At 39.6% G+C, this 21,538-nt stretch overlaps 1 protein-coding gene across 25 annotated transcripts in view; it reads left to right on the top strand.

Moving 5' to 3' along the window:
* CUX1 (cut like homeobox 1) overlaps positions 1 to 21,538 on the top strand; it is a 270,215-nt gene that overhangs the window by 164,105 nt on the left and 84,572 nt on the right. For all 25 annotated transcript variants that reach the window (XM_040532644.1, XM_040532621.1, XM_040532622.1 and 22 more), the window contains 2 exons: positions 9,756 to 9,804; positions 20,746 to 20,850. In XM_040532644.1, coding sequence (XP_040388578.1) covers positions 9,756 to 9,804; positions 20,746 to 20,850 — 154 coding nt within the window. The remainder of the gene's footprint in view (positions 1 to 9,755; positions 9,805 to 20,745; positions 20,851 to 21,538) is intronic.

Raw genomic sequence — 21,538 nt, forward strand, 5'->3', positions numbered from 1 at the left:
GTTTTGTAATAGTGCTGACTTGTTACTTTATATTGACGATTTTGCTCATTGTAAACTCCAAATCATGAAAAAATACCTGAGAATACACATGACACTCCTTCAGAGGCTGTTGCTTTTCTTCCATCAGCCCAGTGCAGAGCACCTTTTTGGATCAAGCTAGCATTGACCAAGTCTTGTAAAATTTTGCACAAATGATTGCTACTGTTTAATTCTTTAACAAATTAACTGACATTGGTAGCTTTGTGAATAGACTGCGGAAGTGGCTAACTGCTGGCAGCAGAAATAGGCAGCCAGAGAGTGGGGAGTGGACCTGGAGCTTTAAAGCTCCCACCAGCCCAGCAGGACATGTTCTGGAAGTCAGTGAAGTTCGTGGCAGATGGGAAGGTGTTCAGGTTTCTGAGTTAAGGAGCAAATTGAATCGAGTTACCATTAAGAAAACAATCACTTCTCAAAATGGTTTGCAAAGGATGGTTTAGATCAGGATTTCTCCACATGCAGACCACAAACCTATTAGTGGAATAAGTGGGCAAGAAAGGGGGTCCTCTGCATTGTCTGGCATGAGAAGCACTCTTCTTCTGCTTCTGTTGGGATCAGACAGAAATGAGAGGGTGGACAAGCTAGGAGACAAGGAGAAACTTGCTTTGTTTATGAGGACAGCAGCTTTTTAATAGAAGGACCTCTAAAGTTCATGTTTAAATCCTTGGGAAACAATGATTTCATCATCCAATCTAACTACAGAGTGTACCCAAAAGAGCCCAAATGAGTACAATGCAAGGACCATAAGGTTTAATAATTATGCAATCTTCATGTGATTAATAAGACTGCTGATTTCCCTCATCTTATCATCTGACTGTAACACTGTTTTGTATATTTCTTATCTCCATTATGTGTTGTAGTATGGGTAGATAAATAGAAATACCATGGAGGCAACAGGAAACAAAACAAAAATAATCAAACATGTTTATCACTAGAGCATTAAAATGGCTGCTGTGGCAGACACCAGATGAATTATGCAATACATAACTTAATTCTCTGGGCCACAGATGTTTCATTTTTCCTGCAAGAAGATGATTGAACCTTGAATGACAGTTTCAGGCAGTCTTTGATTGCTCTGTGGGTCACATGCTTGATATGACCTGCATTTGAGTTGCTTTCTACATGCTGTTGCTTTATAAAACATGTAAAATTGACATCATGTTGGCTGCTCAAGGCCAAGTCAGAAGTAATTCCATGCTTTTGATATGCTTTGTGTGTGAGCGAGGGAGAGGGAAGGGTGCCTGTGTTTAAATTCTGATACGTTATTGAATCAACTGGAGTCAGGAGAGGGGAATTGCAGCAAGCTCTTTCAATTTGTAATAGGAGGCACCAGGAAATACAGAGTTTGTTGCATCTGTGTCATCTTGTATTGTTAGAAAATCCTCAGAGCTGTAAGTAGCAGATCAGGCAGTGCCTCCTGCTACCCAGGGCACAGCACAGTGCAGATTGGCAATGGCCAGGAGGGCGAGTGGAAATGTTTGTTTGTCTAAATCAGCTCCTCTGAGCATGAATATTCTGCATATTCTGAACCTGGAGATTGTGTTCCTCACCCTGAGGACTTCATCCTGCAAATTTAGTGGATTTGTACTGATATTGGTGCAGTATGTCAATCACAGTGTGTGTGTCTCTGGGTATTAAAGCAGGTGGGATTCAGGCATAAATACATCAAAAATTAAATATCCAGAAGTTCTTGTTTTTTACATAGCCTCTAAAGGCGGGTCCAAATGATTGCACCAGAACTGAATTGCTGAGATGCCTCGCCTTGCCTGCCGGTATTAGAGCCCGCAGGAGGATGAGCCCACACCTCCCACGTGAAGTCCGAGACTTCTTGTCGGCTCCCCCAGAAGCTGGTGGGCACCAAGTGTAGGTCAGTCCGAGGAGGTCATTTGTTTCTGCAGGTTTCAGGTGCAGAAATGATCTCGTGCTTCAGCAACCGTCTTCGAATTCCCCTGTGACACAAAGGATTGTCGCCAGTAGCCTGCAATGGGAGGGGACCCAGAATGATCCAAATCTGGACATTCCTAATAGCTGATTTTAACACTGCTCATAAGGCTTTGTGGGGTAAAGCAAAAATACATTGTGAAATAAGACAAGTTTGATCATGAGACTTGCAGAAAAGAGAGAGATTGCGTTTCTTTTCCTGTCTGATACTCCTTTCTGTAACAGGCAATGTGATGGCTGGGCACAGATCACAAAAAGACCTGTTCCTGTGGAGGGAAAACCAAAATGATAGTTGAATAGGGGGGTATTTAAATGGAGCAATGAGCAGTTTGGGGAGTTCAGGATTCATGTTGGCTGTGGTACAAAATATATCAATATGCAGTACGTAAGAAAATAGTATTGTCGTTGAATAAAAAAGATGTGCCATCTATTTATAGATCGGGCTAGTTTTTAATGCAGCCAGGATGCCTTCACTCTTCTTTATTCCAGCTGCTTACGTTAAGCATTCTTCTCTGGTTTGGGAAGTGTGCCAGGGGCATGTGTGTGTAAAACTATGGGACTTACAGCTCTGGGATTCCATGAGCTGATATTTTCTCTTATATATAATTCGTGGGGGTTTTTTGGTGTGATATTGGGCTAATAATTGGTGTCATTCATAGCAATTTTTCTCTGTAAAAATGATTAATAAAACACTGCTGATCTTTAGAAACTCTGCTCCCTAGTGTATCGCTGAAATAAAGCTGATTTCTATTGTATATAAAACTTCATAATTGTAAACATGATTTTCTTATCCTTGAAAATCCTGACTTAAGCCATGGAAGAGAAAACAAAGTGATGTAGGGGTTTTCTTAGAAAGCAGCTCTTCTACAGACTAACAGAGGTTTTATTCTGTACAGGCGTTTTTTTCCTTCTAACAATCAAGATGATTTTTGTATTGTCCAAGCATTGCTCTGTATCTTGAGCTTTATAAGCAGTTTCTTTAACCTCAATCAATATTTGATGATCACTTGACATCTTTCAAGCACCTAGGACATCATTTATTTGAAGATCATACCTACAGCTGGTGCAACTGCTTGATGCTGCTACTTATGATACTAACCCGGCGTGCTTAATGAGAAATGCTTGCATGAAATTTAGTTTATTTTTCAGTTTGAAAATCTGTATGCATCGCACTACATCGATACAAGGCTGACAATGAGAGGAAACACAAATTAATTCCACAAAATCAAAAAAAAAAAAAAAAAAAGCATTGAATCTCTCCTTTTTGCTAGGGGAAGAATTTGATTTAGTATAGGATAACTGCATGGGGGTGTCTGGACAGTGTACACTGGACATTTAACCATTCCCCAGATTAATTCAGATGACGTATTGTGTAATCGCTGGAGCACCTGAAACCAGCGTTCCTTTGATCTCTCAATTTAAAGCCTTCAGTGTTTCACTGCTTAGCAGAGAGAGGATTTTTTCTTCAATTGAGTTCCTAGGAAAGGAAACACCCAATTCATTACTAAAGTTGGTGGATTTATGAATCCCTGAACAGAGAAATTCTTTTACGAGAGGCCTGGATTTATATGACATTGGAAAAAGTATTATCTGATCTGAAGATCCTTAGAGGGTTGCTGTGAAAGAAAATATTAACCTATAGCTCTTGCAATTTGAAAAGTAGATTTGAGAACTTACTACTAAAAAGTGTGTGAGTTCTTGCCTTTTGATGTGCTATACAGGTTATGCTGAAATAATTTTTTCTTTCTTTGTACAACCTTTGTGTCTGTGACTTTTAGAGGCCCTATTGGCAAAAAATGTGGATTTATCTAATATGGTTGTTTGTTGGATTAGAGACATTATGAATTCTAAAAAGGCCTAAACTATGTGTACAGCAATGTTCCTAAGATGCAAGATGAATGGAATTGGTTGTGATTTTCTATTACATCCTGTCAAAATCTTTTTAAGATCTTAAGTGTGTTAAGTTCCTCATAAGGTGCTCCTAGAAATGAAGCAAGCCAGCACTACATGCACCTTTGCATGGTCACCGACGTGCAGCAATTAAATAAGGGAACCTACCAGCAGAGTCTTGAACTTGGGTAGGAAATTTGTTAGTATTTTTTTGCTTAGAGAAAAAATAAAATTTAATATTCAAATGCTGGAAATGCTCATGTGCCCGGAGTGAATGCTCTTATCATTGGACTTCAGGCAATTCTGATGTTGTTTAGTGATCCGAAATTACCTCCTAGACCCAGAAACTTTTCCTGATAAAAATTTTACTGAAACTCTAAAAAATAATAATAATTTTAAAAGTCCAATACACTGCATTTTTTGAGTGTTCTGGCCCTTCCTTCTTCTCTTCTTCCCTCCCATATGTCCCAAATAACTTCCCAGTTTGCCTTGTGCTAGCAGTGCTAGATTACACTGCCTCTAATTTTAAGAGGGTAAGATGTTTACCTAATTCTGCCAAATTCTGCTTTGTGGTGACTACCAATACATGTTAGTAGTAGGATTTTTCTTCCCCCCATCCCTCCTTTTTTTTTTTGTTAAACATAAATGCACATTAGTTAATAACGTATGCTTTTAGTTTGAAATTGACTGCGTAAATGTTTTAGTAATTAGAACATTTTAACAAGCCCCACTGGCTCCATATACCGTTTGCTTTGACCAATAAACTTATACATGTTTTTAAAGAAAACAAATGTGTGGGAAAAAACGCTGTTTGTTTTTTGCCAAACCAAAACATTAATCTGCCCTGCTAGTGAAGTTTCTTGGCCGTGCCGTTGACTGCAATTTCAAAAGTGTCATCTGTGTTTTTCAGTTCTTCCATGTATAAAGAATCCAACAGCAGTTCCCTTCAAGGTTCAGTAAGTTCAAATGTTTAGGGGGCTGTAGCCACAAGATTTGGCAAACCACTCACTTGTCATGTTGATAAAAAAGGAATTGTTTCTGCCTCTTTAAGCTAGTATCTAAATGAAGGAGTCAGATCAACTGGATTTTAATTATAAAGTCCACATTCTTCTTGCTTGCAAGTGAATAGCTTCATGGTGTTTAGAGTTTTCATATGATTTATTTAGAAGATGAGATTGAGCTGCTTCCATTTTACCAATACTTGAATTTGCTTGCTTGTTGTGCTGTTCAAACCTAATCGGTTAACTTGATCTTAAAAAGAAAATTGAACCTTTCTGTGTTTTTGACTTCCCATAAGCAATTGAATTGAATAAGTGTTGTTGTTGTGTGTTTTGTTGTTGGTTTGTTGTTTTTTTTTGAACTACTTAAGTTGTGGAGTGTTTTTTGTTTGTTTGTTTGTTTTGTAGATGGCACGTTAGTTTTGAGGGCTCCTTCATAAATGGCAAAAACTTACACCTTGTAAAATCTATACCTTTTAACAAGCTTGTTTTTTTTACTTCAGATACAGTTACAAAAGAAATAGTAGAATATTTTGTGGTCATGCTGTTTTAACAGTTCAAATTCCTTTTATTTGTTCCCACTTACTTTATAGCTTCAAATGCTTGAACTTAAAATTTGATTTGCTACATTGATTTGCTAAGTTCCTTAGCTTGAAAGTGTTGAAACTTAGAACAAACTATCTTTAATACAGACTGAAACTGTCTTGTTTACATGATTACTTTTGCTGTAACAAAGTGAGTATAAGGACCTAGATCAGACTAACGATAATACTATCTGTGGAGTGGGAAAACACAGGATAGATAATATTCATTCCTGAAAACAGCTTTTACCCATTCTCTTTCTCATTATCTATTTTAATGTTAAGAAAGAACCACCCTTGACAAACCCTGAATACTGTTGGTGTTAATCTTGGCCATTGTGATGTGGAAATCTGTTCTAAAACACCGTAAATATTAGTGTAAAAGATTCTCTCACTTCTAACTACCCTCATTTTCTGTATTCGTGCAAAGAAGGAACTTTGTGGTTTATTTTTTTTCCCTTGCCTTCAGCTCTTGGGTTGATGGGGGGTATCTAGGCACTCAACAAGAGGCCAAGTCATCTTTGCTTCAGGAATTGAGAAGGTTAAAAGTAAAACCATCAGATCTGTGACTCTTGTAGGTGAGTGTAACTCATCTGCAATGACTTCGGTCAGAAATTTAGGATTGATATAACCACATTTGCTAAACTTGGCCGTTGTTTTCTGTAAGGTTCCCATCAGATTTTCAATGAAAACCTGTAGGACATGATGCCATTAGCCTTGAGCTGGATGGTGCTTTACCTGTCAAATAGTTCCACTGAAATAAAGAGAAATACTGAAATCAGAAGGTCTGAAAATGAGGAAATGTTATGGATGGTGGATACATCAAAAATGGTCTGTGTGGGCCTAATCCACTGATCCGGAGTGGGATTTCCTCATGCCTTGCAGGTTTGAGTTCGACACAGTGCTTTGTAAACAATAAATCAATGCAAGTTGTTTCTGTGAGTGCATAAAAGGTGTAAGAACTATAATTTATTTTATAATAAATACTTCTGCTCAGCAAACAGCGAATGTAGCTATTAGAGACTTTCTCAAATAAGTGATTTTAGACTGCTGAGTGCCAGCTACCGATGTGGGAGTTGAGCTTTTAAAATGAAAAGACTGAATTCCTTTTGAAGATTCTTCTGAATGCTGTTGACACTTGTGCTTGGAAAGAATACAGAGTAATTTAATTCATTGCTTCACTTAAAGATAACGTTTATGGTTGCAGCATTAACCTTGGTTGGTGTGCAGACTGCTAGGCTGGAGGTGTTCCGCTTGAATTTTTTTGGAGATGTCACATCCTGTCGTTAGGTTTGTGGAGAAGGATTGCGTGGGGAAAAGCTGGATAGAAAAAACGCCTGGGTGAAAGGGAGCTCAGGACCAGGCAGCTGGTTTGTCTGGGTGCAAGGACAAAGGGACAATTTTGCCCTTGGCTACAGTTTGACACCCTACCGGATTCAGTCAGAATTATCTGCGGACGCTGAAGGGCAGAAATGTCATTTTTATGGCATGCTATATCCTCAGTCGCTTTTTTTTGTAATTGACTGCGTATACCAGTGCTGTAATAGAGCTCTTAAATCCTGACCCCAGCCGAAATGGCATACAAATACCAGTATTAATACTTGTGTCCGTTGTAAATAGAGGACTGTCCTGGGGCCTCACCCCGCTCCTCAGGCTCCAGCCTGTGTGCCAGCCTCCTCCCTGAGGCCTCGCACCCCTCGGCCGACCCTGCTGCTCTGCTGCCCGTCATTCCCTCTCCCTTGTTCCTCTGACCACAGACATCCCTCTGCTTCTCCTCCTGCCTGCGCAAATCCTCCCCTGGCACGCTTCTCCCACAGGCTGCCAGCAGCGATGGCAGTTCATGCGGGCAGGGCCTTCCCAGGCCAGCTCTGGTTCTCCAGGAGTTGGCGCTCAGTTTTCCTCGTTCCCTTGGAGTCTAAGGGCTTATAATTTCCATTTACAGCTGTATGCCCTAGACATACATTTCTTAAGGTTTAAATGTTGCTGTAATGCGTGCAGAATCTTGTGTTTCCCTGCCCTCAGCTTCCTTCACTTGCCTCTGTGACCTTTACAGGTGGCTAAGGGTCCTCTGGTGAGTCCAGACCCCCTCATACACCTCTTTTCTGCATCAGAGCCTTTTTCTTTTCTCTGCAGCCAAAACTCTCCCTTGGCTGGACTAAAAAATGGCCCTTTTGCTACAAAAGCAGAGCACTTTTCTTTTCCTCGCCCAGGAATTTGTGAGTCCTTTGCTCTTCTTGGGCTCTGTAGTTTTTCAGACCTTTGGCTGCTACCTGACACCAGCGTTCCCCTGTTTTGGGGGGAAAGGCAGGGATTTTATTGCTCTTCAGACCCTACAAAGAAGCAAGCGGAAACTGGGCTCACTCGAGCTGCAGCCGGCGTACTGGAGTGGGACGCTCCCAGCTCTGGTCCGGGAGGCGTGTGACACAATCCAGACGTCGTTTACTGGCTCCATATAACCTGAGGCATTCACACATAAATTCAGCCCGAATACATAAGCTTATATAAAGAGGATCCTTAAACTATCCCAGCTAAAAATATTTGTAAAATGCTGGGAAACGTGGTGGGTTTTTTTTTTGCGTTTGGATGCTTTCTTCCCTCTGATCTCTGTTACAGATGCATACTGGGGTCATCTGCATGTTCTTACGGACATTTTGTTCATGAGATGTAATTTCCTTATGGGGTATACAGGATGGACAAGCATTTTGGGTCTGGATTCTAAACAAAAGGCTAAAGAGATCAAAAATACTAATGTAGGCTTATCTGAACCTGTCTGGGTTGGTCTTCTTGTTAGTCCCTGCACACTTTAAGTCCTTACTTGTCCAGAGAGTGATTGTTCAATTCAGTAACTAATGTCTATTATTTATTATTAATTCAAAACATCTTGTGCATGATCTCTTTCCAGTGTAACAACATACTAGCTTCTCCTGCATGAGGAAATACACATTAATCTGTTTTTCATTATTGTCCAAAAGATTTTTCAAAAGGCAATTCATGTTGCCTCAAAATTAAAGGCTATAATTAATAAATCATTTTCCATTTATTTATATACATACACATTTGCTTATTGTGATCTTTTACTGCATTTCCTTAAGTGTGCATGCAGAAACCTAAAAAGCTGTTGAAGAGTAAGTCAATGTTCAGTGTAATGATCCAGTGTCAAGTGTGCCAGTACTCCTGTGTACTTCAATTAACCATCTTTCCCAGCAAACACGTGCACAGAAAAATGGATTTTCTTTGGGATCAGCCAAAAAACAAAACCTGACTTTTCTGCATTGGCAGGGGAAGGGAATTCCAGTATTTCACAGCTTTTACTGACAATAATCTGCTGCAGATTAAAAACAAAAAACAGACATGATGGTGTTGGCAGATTGCAAAAGGACTTGCTGGTTAAAGCTGCTGTTCATAGGAGATGAGGATCGTGTTTATTGCATCCATATGGTCCACAGATACAAGACCGGCAAGTGTCTGGGGAGAAGTAATATGTCTTAATATACTGATACAGAACATACTTAGAGCTATGTAGGCCCTTTGGCTGGTACCTTTTGCAGGTGAGAGTATCACTGAAATATTTGCCCATGATTCAGTGTGATGATACAAATGATTGCTTAACCATCAGATCCATTTGTGTGAGCAAAGTCTTAGAAATGCTGGAGTTTGTAAAGGGTTGGGACTGGTAGTTGGCATCTAGCACACATATATGATTGATCTATTTTGTTCTTAACTGTATAGTTTTCAATCCTTTGATTTCCTGTTCAACTTTGTAAAGTGCATTAAAAGCCTGAGTCTAAATTTAGTTTCATTAATTTCTGTCAAAAATCTCTCTTCTCTATAATTTAAAATCCTAGGTCTCTTTGACTTCATGATTTTTTTTTCTAAGCAGAATGTAGAGCCAAACTTCTAGGCACACTGAAACAGAAGAATACATGTTGTGCACATACACAGGTAGTTGACTGAAGAGCTATAGCCTCGGACTTCTCCGTAATAATCGTTTTGAAGCACTTTTATATCTAGGAAAGCTGGCAGCCCTTCTGCAGAAGGTTTGGGAGTAAAATCTAATAAATATGCTCAAATATCGACATGCCACTTCACTGGTAAAAGGAAACAGGCAAAAAATTTGGAGACTTGCAAAGCAGTCCAGAGCTGAAACCCAAGAGGATTTCACTAGTCAAAAGCTTAGCTGCTCAGTCTTCACTGTGTCCTTTAAAAAAAATAAATGTATTGTTTGTATGAATGTTGCAATTGTACAAAGCATGAACTCATGTAACATTCTTCATGTGATAACAGCACTTCTGCTCTCTTGTTCTCCCAGGGCTGATGAAATCGAGATGATCATGACAGACCTTGAAAGAGCAAATCAGGTAGGATTTAAAAATTAGTTTCTCATAAAATTCTGAATATGACTTTGTTTTTTCCTCTCTTCTTTAGGATTTCATGACAGTTCTTTTATATGCACTTAGCAGTTGTAACTGTAGAATAAGAAAATACTCAAATTTAGAGAAAAATACAGATCTTTGGGGATACTCTTTAAGTATTATATGCACAGAGGATTAGTGTTTGCCATATATTTACCTTCTAATAATTTAAATTTGTTTGCCACTATAGTTTTTCTTGGTTTTATGTTTCTAATACCATTTTACTTGTCCCTACCGAGATGTAGCAGCTAACTGGTTTACCCAAACCACATCTCAATGATTTATACACAATTTTTACATATTTTGAAGAGTGTGAAGTGGCTTGCACAAGAACTGTGAATTTTCAAATACGTCATTTTATCCAGGTCAGCTTATGTTCACCTGCTGGTCACCAGCTGATCATCACATTGGAAGCTTTACAGAAGGGATTAAAAGTAACTTTCAGGCTTAAAAGTGTTTGTTGTATGTATTACATTCAAGGTGCATTTTACAAGGATTTGTTTCAGAAATACTGAAAAAACATCCTTCAAAAACCAAGATCCCCTAACGGTATTAGTGGGATTTTTTTTTTTTGAGCCAGACTCTTGCTACTGTAGTCTTTTCTCCTTGCCTGAGCTCCTTCCATGCACCTCCCATCTCTGATGTGTCCTTTCTATCAAGAACCAGGATAATAGGTGTGATGGGGCTGTGATTATTGATGCAAGGAAACTGGAATTGCACTGGTGTGAGGGCAGGTTGATCACTGGCTGAGCAGAAAGGGTAGCAACACCTTGGGTTATTAAAGGCAACCGTTATTTTTGGTTCATCCTGCTGCTTATCTTCTCCTCACCTTTCCTTTGCTAGAGGAGCATCAGCACTGTCAGGGCAGCCCTGAGCTAGGGAGGCCTGACCCCTGCCACTGCTACAGCTTCTAGAGGCTTCTCTGGACTTCGCTTTTTCCTTTCTTTTCTGACATGTTTTATTGGCATGTTAATTTTTAGCAAGGGTCAGATCAGACTGTGCCATGCAGAATAAAGAAACTCCAATTTGTTCCTGCAGTGCTAATTTGTTGGACTGTGAAATGTCTGCTGCATTCCCTAGCAGTGCACACTCCTGAGAAAGTGGCACAATTGTATAGAACTATTTTAAAATAAAAATTGGGAAAAAAATAAATTACCAACACACGAGCAAAGTGCCCTTTTGGTCCATTCTATACACTGAGTAACTGTACAAGGTGATGAGGAAAATGCGCATGGACATGCAGATTCCCAGGTGGTACATGAAACAGGTGATGGTTTCATAGAGAGAAACCTCAACCAGGCGTTTCTTAGTCAGAGAGCTTCATTAATCCATCTGTCAGGTAAGGTCAGAGATTGCAGATCATAAGTCGCTCAGGTTATGGTTTTATAATCCAATTTAAGCTTACCCAAGAGCAGCTTGCTTCCAGTTGCACAGAGGGAGGGATGTACAGTCATGGGTTGGGGTTAAGTGGAGGATTCTCTCTTTAGATAAGTTAACCAGTCATGAATCTTAGCCTCAGTCCTTTTATTCCAAACCCTGGCCTGCATAATATCTTGTTATGTGTGATTGGATAATCACAGCAAGTATATTATCCTTTACATTAGTTCTGTATAAATTGGAAAAATATGAATGAGGTAGAAGGCAGATTTGTAAGTTGTTGGGTTGATTATACAGTCAGTAAAGGAAAATTGAGTTTTGTACAGTGGGTTTTTAGTTCTGTCAAAGATCTTTTGTAGACAGCATTAAATATTTATGAAAGTGCTAGTAATTATTTGAAAATCCGTAGACTTCTTAGAAATGATGTAGGTGTTAAAAGATGTTTTGGTAGAATTATTTTGTAATTTCTGCAAAGGCAGCACATTTTTCAAAGTTGTAGCAATGATTTACCTAGTAGTTTTTTTCTTTTCTCTGAATAGAAAGATTGTTGTAATTAAAGAACAGGTATTTCTTATTTCCTCGTTGCCATACTAAAATGGAAGATAACCATTTACATAGAAATGCTGAAGATATTTTGCTACCTTACTGGAACAAACCTGTAATGATTGTTTTTTTGTGTTGTTTTTTTTTTTTAACTTTATTGGGATTTTTTTTTAGCGAGTTGAAATTTGTAACTGCTCATGTGCATAATCCTTATTTCTGTCATAATTTGGTAAATTCTGGATTTGTACATAAACATCAGTGTGCAATTCATCCAAACTGCTGTAATGCCAGTAGAGGTGATTCGTTCTCCTCTTTCCCCATTTTCCTCTCCTGTCCTTCCCAGTCGGGGCTGCGATTTACCCGTCCCCTCCCTAGCATCACCTTTTGCAACTGGGGACCTTTCACTGAGTCCATTGAGCTCACTGACTGCAAAAGAGCATGAATTTGGGGTGAGAGGGGCAGGTTCATTTTCTGTGGGATTGGGAAGTTGATGCAACTCACCAAAACCTGGGACAAGCAGCAGCAGCAAGGGGAGGAACACGAGGAGTGTGTTGGAGCAGGGAAGGAAGGGCGAATTCGCTGGTGGGGAGCAGCCGCTGGAGTAGCACAGCTGGTTGCCAGACCATCCTGATAGTCCTTATTTGTGCAATGCTTTACCTTTATACAACACTTCTGTAAATTATACCTAAGTAATCTTTGCAGCAGCCTCACTTTACAGTTGGAAAAAAAAATGAAAGAAATTAAATCAAGTGCACAGGCCAAAAAGTGAGTTTGCATCAGACTGAAGTGTTACAATTGCAGAAACAAGTACTTAACATAATTATGCATTTAATAGTTAAATTAACATTTCCTTTTACCATTTCAGTAAGTACTTATTCCCCATTATTAAGGCTACCTTTAAAGAGTAATGCTCAGCATGACTCCTACTCTGAGGCTAAATAGACTGCCTTGCTGATTTTGATGTGATACTTTGCTGTTCTGGAATTAAGACTGACCCAAACTGGACTGGGATTCACAGTAGGAGTTTACAGAACTGCAAAATGTTTCTGCTGAAAACATGGAATATGTTTTCTCTAACTTCTTAAATATCAGATACTTCGTGAAAATCCCCTTTTCCTTTATTGCCCCTTTTAAATCCAGGGTTGATATTCATGAACTTCCTTTGCTTTACACGAGGACACCCTCCTGACTTAAAGAGAGGTGGGAAATGCTGCTTCCCTCTCCAGTTGTACAGAGATGAGTGGGTGGATGTACTCACACTCATCCAGGTTTCCATATTCAGGCTGATGGAAGCTGTGGGGACTGAGTTAATGTGATTCCTACCCTCGTGTCCTGTTGGGTAAAGCATTGCACCTGCATGGACCGTCCTTGGAGTCTTTGGACTCCATCACCTCTCTTCTCCCACTGTTTTTTCTTCATTTAGATCCTCAAATTGTTTCATGCAGGAGCTTTCTGGGCTTGTTTGGGTGCTATCACAACACCGTCACCCCCAGAAGAAATGACTAGCTCATAGAAATAATTACCTTTGAATACCAGGAAGCTTTGCAATTTGCTGCTTAGAAACAAAAAGGGGTAGTGACCAAAAAATTATATTCCTCTTCACTGAAATTTGAAGTATAAATTGAATTTTGCCCCAGACCGTACCCCTAACCAAAGAGAAATATATCCCTGGCTTGAGCAGAGTGAGCTGCCTGCTGGGCAGAGGAGTCTGGAGGCGGGTGCCCTGGTGCTGGAGGTAGCGATGCAGTGGCAGCATGGCTGTTCAGATGACAGACCTTCATCAGCTGCTAATCCAGACACTCCGTACGGGTAATCTAAGAGCTCGAGTGGTGTTCTGCAGCAGGGATAGTCTTGCTCAGGCTGGCAGAGCTCAAAGAGAGGAACTCAAGTACAGCAATTTGCACCAACTGTTAGGGTGAGGCAGGTCCTGGCGAGGACGCGGGTGTCAGTGGTGGTCTGCTTTGAAGTCTGGAGAGGTGTAAATCAATACAAAAAGGACAAGACTGGTGCATAAAAGTGGCTTCTTCTCATGTGTCTCCCTCAAGAGGAGCAATTAAGTAGCTCCAAAATGAGTAGCTTTAGCAGGGGTGTAAGGTCTGAAGGTGTGCACCCAGCAGTCCCCTCTTGCTCGAGCAGTGAGATGCTACTGCATCGTCTGCACAACAGCAGGAGGGCTGAGGGCAGCAGCAGCTGGCTCTGCAGGATCTCTCTGTTTCTCTCAGTCCCCGAGGTTGTATGACTTGGGTCTATGAAGAAACAAAGTCAAAATATAACAACATGCAATAGGCGTTGCTCATTTTCACTTTACTAACCAGCCAGCTCAATAGCGAAAATAACCCTGAGAGCTCACCCTCACGTTTCCATGAAGATTTAATAATCCTCTAGTTTGGGGAAGGGACTCATTTTATTAAGATTTCATTTTGCACAATAAATCACTGCATATTTTCTGATATGCTACGAAGTATAATAGTAAATAATTAAAACTAAACTACCCTTACTTGTCAAAATAAATGATTTATCATAGTTTGGGATATAACATCGCTGAATTTTTTATTGTTTGATTCCCAGAATATTACCTTTTTCAATCAGTGAAGTTAATGAAGCTCCAGTGTACTTTCCTGCATATACAACAGTTACAGTTGTATGAATGTATATTTTGTATAAATATTTATGATTAGCTCTTTTCTGTACCTTTTCAAGTTTATACCTTGCTCATAAGTGTTTATGGCAGTAAGTTGTAATATTTGGGATGACAAATTTATTCAAATGAATTATCCTGTTTCTATATTTTATCTAGCAACTTGGAGTCACCCAGTTGCACATGAGAAACACTGAAATTTCTGCTATAAACAGTCACTGAGGTTTCTGTTAAAAATAATCATTTCCGGGGTGTGAAAACAGAAATGCTTGGGAGTGTTTCATTTAAGAAAAAGATGAGTCTCATTTTAATGTTTTAGTATTGGGTCTAAGTTTGTAGTTTCATGTCATTGATGTATCCACATCTGCTGACTTCGTACACTCAGTTCACATTATTTAGAAAAAAAGAGTCTTTGGACTTTGTATTTTTTAATCCTTAGGAGGAAATCGACTTGCAAAAAAGTCTCAGATACAGGTATTCTTAGATTTTGAGAGTAATAACAGAAAAAGAACATGAGTTATTTTTTCTGTACACTGCATTGTGGAAGTTATAGAAAAATAATTAATGGTGTTCTTTTTTTCCTTCTGTGTCTGTGCCATGTTATCCCTTTGGAAAAGCAAAATGTTTCCATTGATTTTTCTTTCCGTATTCACAGTGCTGATCATGTTCCCAGATTTCTTCTGCTTATTTTTTGGAGGGAAAAAAAGCAAAATACAGGAACTTCTGTTATCAATAAAACAAGACCAACTGCTCTTTGTAAAATACATAACCATTTTTTAAAGAATCTGGGCTGAATCAGTAGCATGTATTCCAAAGAAATAGATTTTCAGTTCTATAGGGGAAAAACTAATGATTTTTAACATTTTTTTAATCAAACTATAATTACTATAAGTAATCAAACTATCATTACAATAAGTAAAACAGCTGTAGAAGAAGAAACAAAATTGTTGTAGAAGTAGAAACAGTCTCACTAGGTCAGCTTTGCAAGAATCCTGTTCTCAAGGTGTTTTTTTTTTATCTCTTTTTCATTGGTTACGGTGCCTTCCTATCTCTAACAAATCACATTGGCAAATGGTTTGCAAAGAGATTCCCACTAAGTGAGATTGCTATAAAATATGTATGTTTTCAAGCAGCAGATGGAATAAATTCTCCTCTTTCATTTAGCAACACAAATGCAGCAGAATATAGGTGGTGGAAGTACTGCACAGGGGAGTGATGCTCTGAACCACCAGTGGTAGCAAAACCGGTGACAAGGCAGTCCTTTTTGCGTTCCCATGAAGATGGGTATTAATCTTGACACGATTCCTTCATCTGCACCAAGGCGAACACAGATAGTGCCAGAGTATTTGCTTTTTATTTGTGACTGCCTTTGCAATGAGCTAGAGCTTCTGCTGACGTGGTATGCCACAGCTCTCCTGAATTTGGTGAAGCCATGCCATTTTATAGCAGATGAGGTCATTCACTTAATTCTGTGATTTAATTTCACTGTCTGTAAAATGGGAATAATAACATTTACTTTATAAAGCGTGTGGAGATCCTCGCATGGAAAAGGACTGTATAAAGGCAAAATATGGTTAATATTATTTTCATACAAACACGGGAGTTTCCTGTAAATGCTTGGCTTTCAGTTGGGAATACATTTATCTGGCAGCCTTTCAGTGTGGAAAGAAAAGCAGAATAGCCTGGAGACAAGAATGAAGACAACCCAACCTCTTCTGTTTGTTGGTTGTTGTTTTGTCTTGTTTTTTTTTTCTTATTTAATTCTCCATTGCTGAAAAAAAATAGGTGCCAGAGCCCTGGAGAGTCTTTCATGTCACAGATTTTCTGATAACCTTCCTGTTGTTTTGTGAAAGCTGGGGAGATTTAAAGGTTTTGAAATAAATTTGTGTATCTCAAAAGTGAGAAAAAGTTTAAAGCACATTGAAACAGTGTGCCTTAAATGATCTTGTACTCCAAGAAACATGGCTTTTGTGGTGGCTTGCAAGTAAGACGGCATGAACTTCAAGCACTTAAAACTGAGCATGATGATTACTGCCATAACTGGGCTCATTGATTTCAACAGATTTACTTGTGAAAATATACACCCCTAGCCCATAGGAAGATTGTGCCATGTACAGCCCTGGATTTAGCATGTAATAAGAAAGCATAGTTTGCCTCATGGAATTTTAAGGGAAAGATTATACTTTTTGCTTGTAAGTATCTCATTTTCCTATTCACACCACTGGTCTTTGATCAAATTAACATTTTACTGTGAGTAGAAGAGCACTCAGTTCATGCTATTCATTATCTTGTCAAGAAACAATGAGAATAATTTAAACAGAATATATTGTGTAAGGCTTTTTTTTTTTTTTAATTGGAAAGCACACGGCAACATTATGATCATGACCTACTGGCTTCACTGGGAAGAGTGTAATATTTACATACTATATTAAGGAGAATGAATGTATTTTGAAATATTTTGTTACCAGGGAGGGAACTGTAGGCTTGAAAATGAGCAGTATAGAAATTAGGAGGAATTGCTTGATTGAGGTATCCAGAAAAATGGCATTTTCTAGATAGTGTTGAATTTGAGTGGTCTTTATCAAGACCAGGACTGTGGCTGTCATGGACTTCAAGGTTTGTCTAGGCTCATCATAGATTCTGAAGTAAGAAAGAGAGTGTTTTAGCACTGGATGATGAAACACAACTGTACTATGGAATACATATTTCTCAGCTAAAATAGGATGTTTCACACAAAGAGAAGGTTGTGTGAACTTTCCAGTGGCTCTGAGTTGTGCAAGATTGCTAGGTTTTAGCCATTTTCCATACTGGGCGTCTGTCTCTGGCTGCATACTCTTTTTTTTTTATTCAGGAAAAATTGTTCAACCATTTCTAAGGACAAGATTAGGAAAAAAAAATCTAGTTTTTCCCACATGTTAGGAGTCATTCTTGCTGTTTTGGTGAGGAGCCTGCTGTGCCCAAATTTAAGAGAAGGGGCTTGGCACTTGATGAGGGAGGGTTTGCCTTTTTCTCAGGGTTGTATCTTCTGTTGCTTCAAGTAGCAAGGAAAAAAAAAAAAAAGCCCCAATTTTGGCCGGTCTGTAAATGCCTGAAAAAAACAGAGTTCACACAAACTCAACGGAATCTGGTTTGAATTTGTGGGCTTTGATGTCCGTGTCTGTCCCAAGCACACTGCTGCCTATAAGTGCGCCAGCCGGGTGAACATTAACCAGCCAGGTTTCATTTCTTTTTGGTGTAATGAGCCGATGCCATTTTGACGTGGGGCACTGGGCGGGAAGGGGGACAGGAGCAATGTTGGGGTGAGAGCAGGAGGACCACAAGGACCAGGAGGTAGAGAAGAAAGAGGCTGTGCTGGGGAGGTTGGAGTGAGAAGGCGCAGGGAGGAAGGAGAAGGACCAGGACAGGGCTGCTTCGAGGAAAGTTGGAGAAGAACCAGCGAGGGAAAGAGGAAGGAGGAGAGCATCAGGGTAAGACAAATTTTGGAAGTTTGTGTCTGTTTGTTGGGTCGCTCAAGGCACAAGCTTGCTTTGGCCAGCTTGCAGCTAAAGGCACCATTAAGTTCTCGGGAGACCAAAATACCACTTGATTTTAGAAGGGGACAAATGCCAGAAAGACTTTAGAAGGGGACAAAATGACAAGCAGAGAGGGGTGGGAGTCAAAGAAGCAGGATGAGGATTGCAGAACACAGGGTGCCTGTCCTGCCTGGTGGGCAGCAGCAATACTCAGGGGGTGAGAAATGGGGCAAAACTCAGGAGCCGTGCAGCGAGGTCTGGAGGAGCCAACGTTGGCACCGCCACGCCGAGCACCTGGCTGGAAATACACTGGGGTCTGGGAAACCCATGTAGCTCAAAATGGGGCTTTGTGACAGCACATTCATTAATGTTTCTGAAGCGCTTAGGTCCTGTAGTGGGGAAAAGCGGGGTAAAGCCCAGGAGGAAGCGATTAATTCTGTCTGCAGAGGGGGGTAGGATTAGTTTTCAGTAAATAAGCCACAGAGGTCACACGCTGAATGAGAACAAAACAAAATATTCATTCGCTGAGCAATATACATCCTGAGAGTTGTATGAAGTAGGAGGTCTCGTTGGAAAATAGAAATAGCATCGTAGTGGGGAGTTACCGATGCCTCGCAAAGCTGTGAGCACAGGGGAGGCTGAACATGCAGGCAGTCTCGAGCTGGGCTTTTCAAAACTTCTAAGTGCTCCATTTTGAAACCATACCATTCTTTTAATAGGTTTTTGTGTGTAATTTATAATTTATATTGCAATAGCACCCAAAAGTGCTTCCCAGACGCTGAACACATCTATAATTCTGACTCTAAAGAGCTTAAGTTCTGGGGGGGAAAAAAACACAGAAAAATGGACCAGTATTTCCCAAACAGAATTGCCCAAAGTTTCCGTTGATGCATTTTTAACAATATGTAGTATGAAATCTTGTCTAATATTATTCACAGGATTACAACAGGTGTTCTGAATTGGCTGGGGAGGCTTTGCAGAAAGGGCAGCTGACAGCTTACTGTATATGCAGATGTAACATCTATTAGAAATATCCTCTGTGGTTTGCTTGCATGCAAGCTGAATAGATTCTCAAAACAATGCTGCTGTGAATAGAAGCCATCAGCAGAATTGCTTAAGGCTGCAAAACCCATTACTTATACAACAGTAGATGCAAGAGCCAGTACCACAGTGCAGTAACTTGTCCTGCTTTGCTGTAGTTGCTTAGCAGTTATTCGATCAATATATTCACGTCCATATCTAACAAAATGCAAGAAAATAAATTATCTCAATCCATATTGTTAGCTCAGTTTTTATCCTAATCTTATGCAGTTGCATAAACAGCATAAACTTACTCTTTTTCCATCTTTCTTGTTAATGCTGCTACCATTTTATTCATGCCCACAATAGGTTGCATCCCGTGCTCTGATTATTAGAGCCATGTTACTGTACTTTTTACAATTACATTTTAATTACAGCTGTAGAACCTATGCAAAATCATTTAATATAATGTTGTGAGCAAATAGCGCAGATGATGTACTTAGTATTTGATTGCTGTTAGTTTACTGATTGATTAAACATGCAGGCAGAGGCTCTGCTTTGACTAGTAAGTCAAAGACCATGCACATACAGAAGGGTATACAGGTTTTTATACTCACTATGTTTAAATGACTTTGGTTTTCAAAAGGATCAGCTGAAAAAGAGAGGAGTCCAGCACACAGAAATACAACAGTTTTGGTGGTTTAAAAATAGAAGTGTGATTTTTTTTTTCAATTAAGGAAAGGACAGGACCCATCAGTGTAAAGGGCAAAAGCTAGCAAAGAGAAGTTCTGGCCTTGATTGGGGGCGATTTGTGGGTTTGGAAGGTTGATGATACGTCTTGGAAGTGGAGATAGCTGTGGGATTTTAGCTGTTTTCTGGTGAATGTGTGGTGTGATTTGCATGCAGCCCAGGTGGAAAGCAATGATTACTCAAGGAGGTAAGCAGCGTGTTTTGAAAAAAGAGTGAAGAGACTGGCCAGAAGGAATATATACTGTAAAAACAACCAGGTGTTGTTCCACTTGTCTTAACAGAAGCTAATATGCAGTTATGGAAAAGACTTTGCTATTTATTGCCTGAAGTTACTGATCCATCTGTCTCTACCCAAACTCTTGTACAGATAATCTTTCCTCATAATTCTGCATTTCTCCTTTCAGTTATTACTCAATATTTGTATGGCAATTTCATCTGGTGGCCAAGTCACAGGCTTATTAGATGCCGTGTAAATCCTCAGCAGTTCGTAACTGATCTGTGCAAAATTGTCAGTTTAGGGTTAAATATTATTGAATAAATAGACCTGCTGAAAGAACAGAATCTAACAATTCATGTTTTGGGAAATAATTACTGAAGAAAGACAGCCCACAACATTGTATGTGTGTTAGAGAGAATGGTCAGAATATCTTTTAATTCAGCATTTACCCATGAGAATTATTCCCATGAGGAACCTTGCAATAAAATCTGCTTGGTCTATGAGAATAGAAAGAAATTGAATAAAAAGACTCCATTTCCACTTGTATTTATTCAGTCTGGGAAATTCAGTGGGCCGCAGCATTAGTATCAGCAGGGGATTCCTTGCTCCTAGCGTTAAATTACTGTCATAATCGCTCAATTATTTCTTCCTTGTACTGTTTAAAATAAAAATCCATCACATTCTATGTTTTTTTCTAACATTTATTAGGTTGAGTGTTTAGGAAAATCAATTATATTCAGTCAGGCATGAATTGATGAATGTTCTTGTAATAATTGTCAGTTGTTAAACTGAATGTACTTTCTCTTTTCACCCCTTTTCATTTCCTTCAGAGGGCAGAGGTGGCTCAGAGAGAGGCAGAGACCTTAAGGGAGCAGCTCTCGTCAGCTAACAAATCTCTCCAACTCGCTACGCAGATCCAGAAGGCACCTGATGTGGTGAGAGAAAATATTTACTGACTCTTACAGGTTTCTGACATTCCTGCAGTACAGCTCTTTCAATTTATGCTCGCAGCTATAAAAATATCTGTTTGGAATAATATTTTAACTGAAATGGAATTGTGTTCTTTTGGGATTGCAGTTTTGTTAGACTTCTAAGGGGGCTGGTAGCTGCAAAAGACCATGAAAAGGACAGAAATCGTTCTGCTCCATGGTGACCAGTATGATGATCTGCTGCTGCCAGACCAGACAGATAGCACAACTCTTAGAAATTATTTCATGTTTATAGGAGCTTCAGCAGAGGAAAAATGAAGCAGCAATGCTGTATAACAAAGAGTGTCCTGATGGGCCATTAACACATGCGTGCCTTGAGCACAGAGCTTTAGGCCAAGGGGCTTTAACCAGTTTTTTCGAAACGGCATTAGTGGGTCTGGTTGCATGCCCATGTCTGTGTTTTCTTATTCTTAGCGTTATAGGCTGCCAGAGAAACTGGAAATGAAAGTCAGTATCACTCTCTTTTTTACTGATTATACCTAAACTGAAAAACACACACAGAAATCCAATAAAAGAAGCTAGGAAATTGAGAATATATCCTTTACTTCTGAAGGTTGGGCTGACCCGGTGGGCACGGAGTGCTGTTACAGGACCAGCAGGGGAGGGAGGGGATGGTCCCCCTCTGCTCTGCCCT

The sequence above is a fragment of the Cygnus olor genome, chromosome 20 (genome assembly GCF_009769625.2).
Source record: "Cygnus olor isolate bCygOlo1 chromosome 20, bCygOlo1.pri.v2, whole genome shotgun sequence".
Classification (NCBI taxonomy): Eukaryota; Metazoa; Chordata; class Aves; order Anseriformes; family Anatidae; genus Cygnus; species Cygnus olor.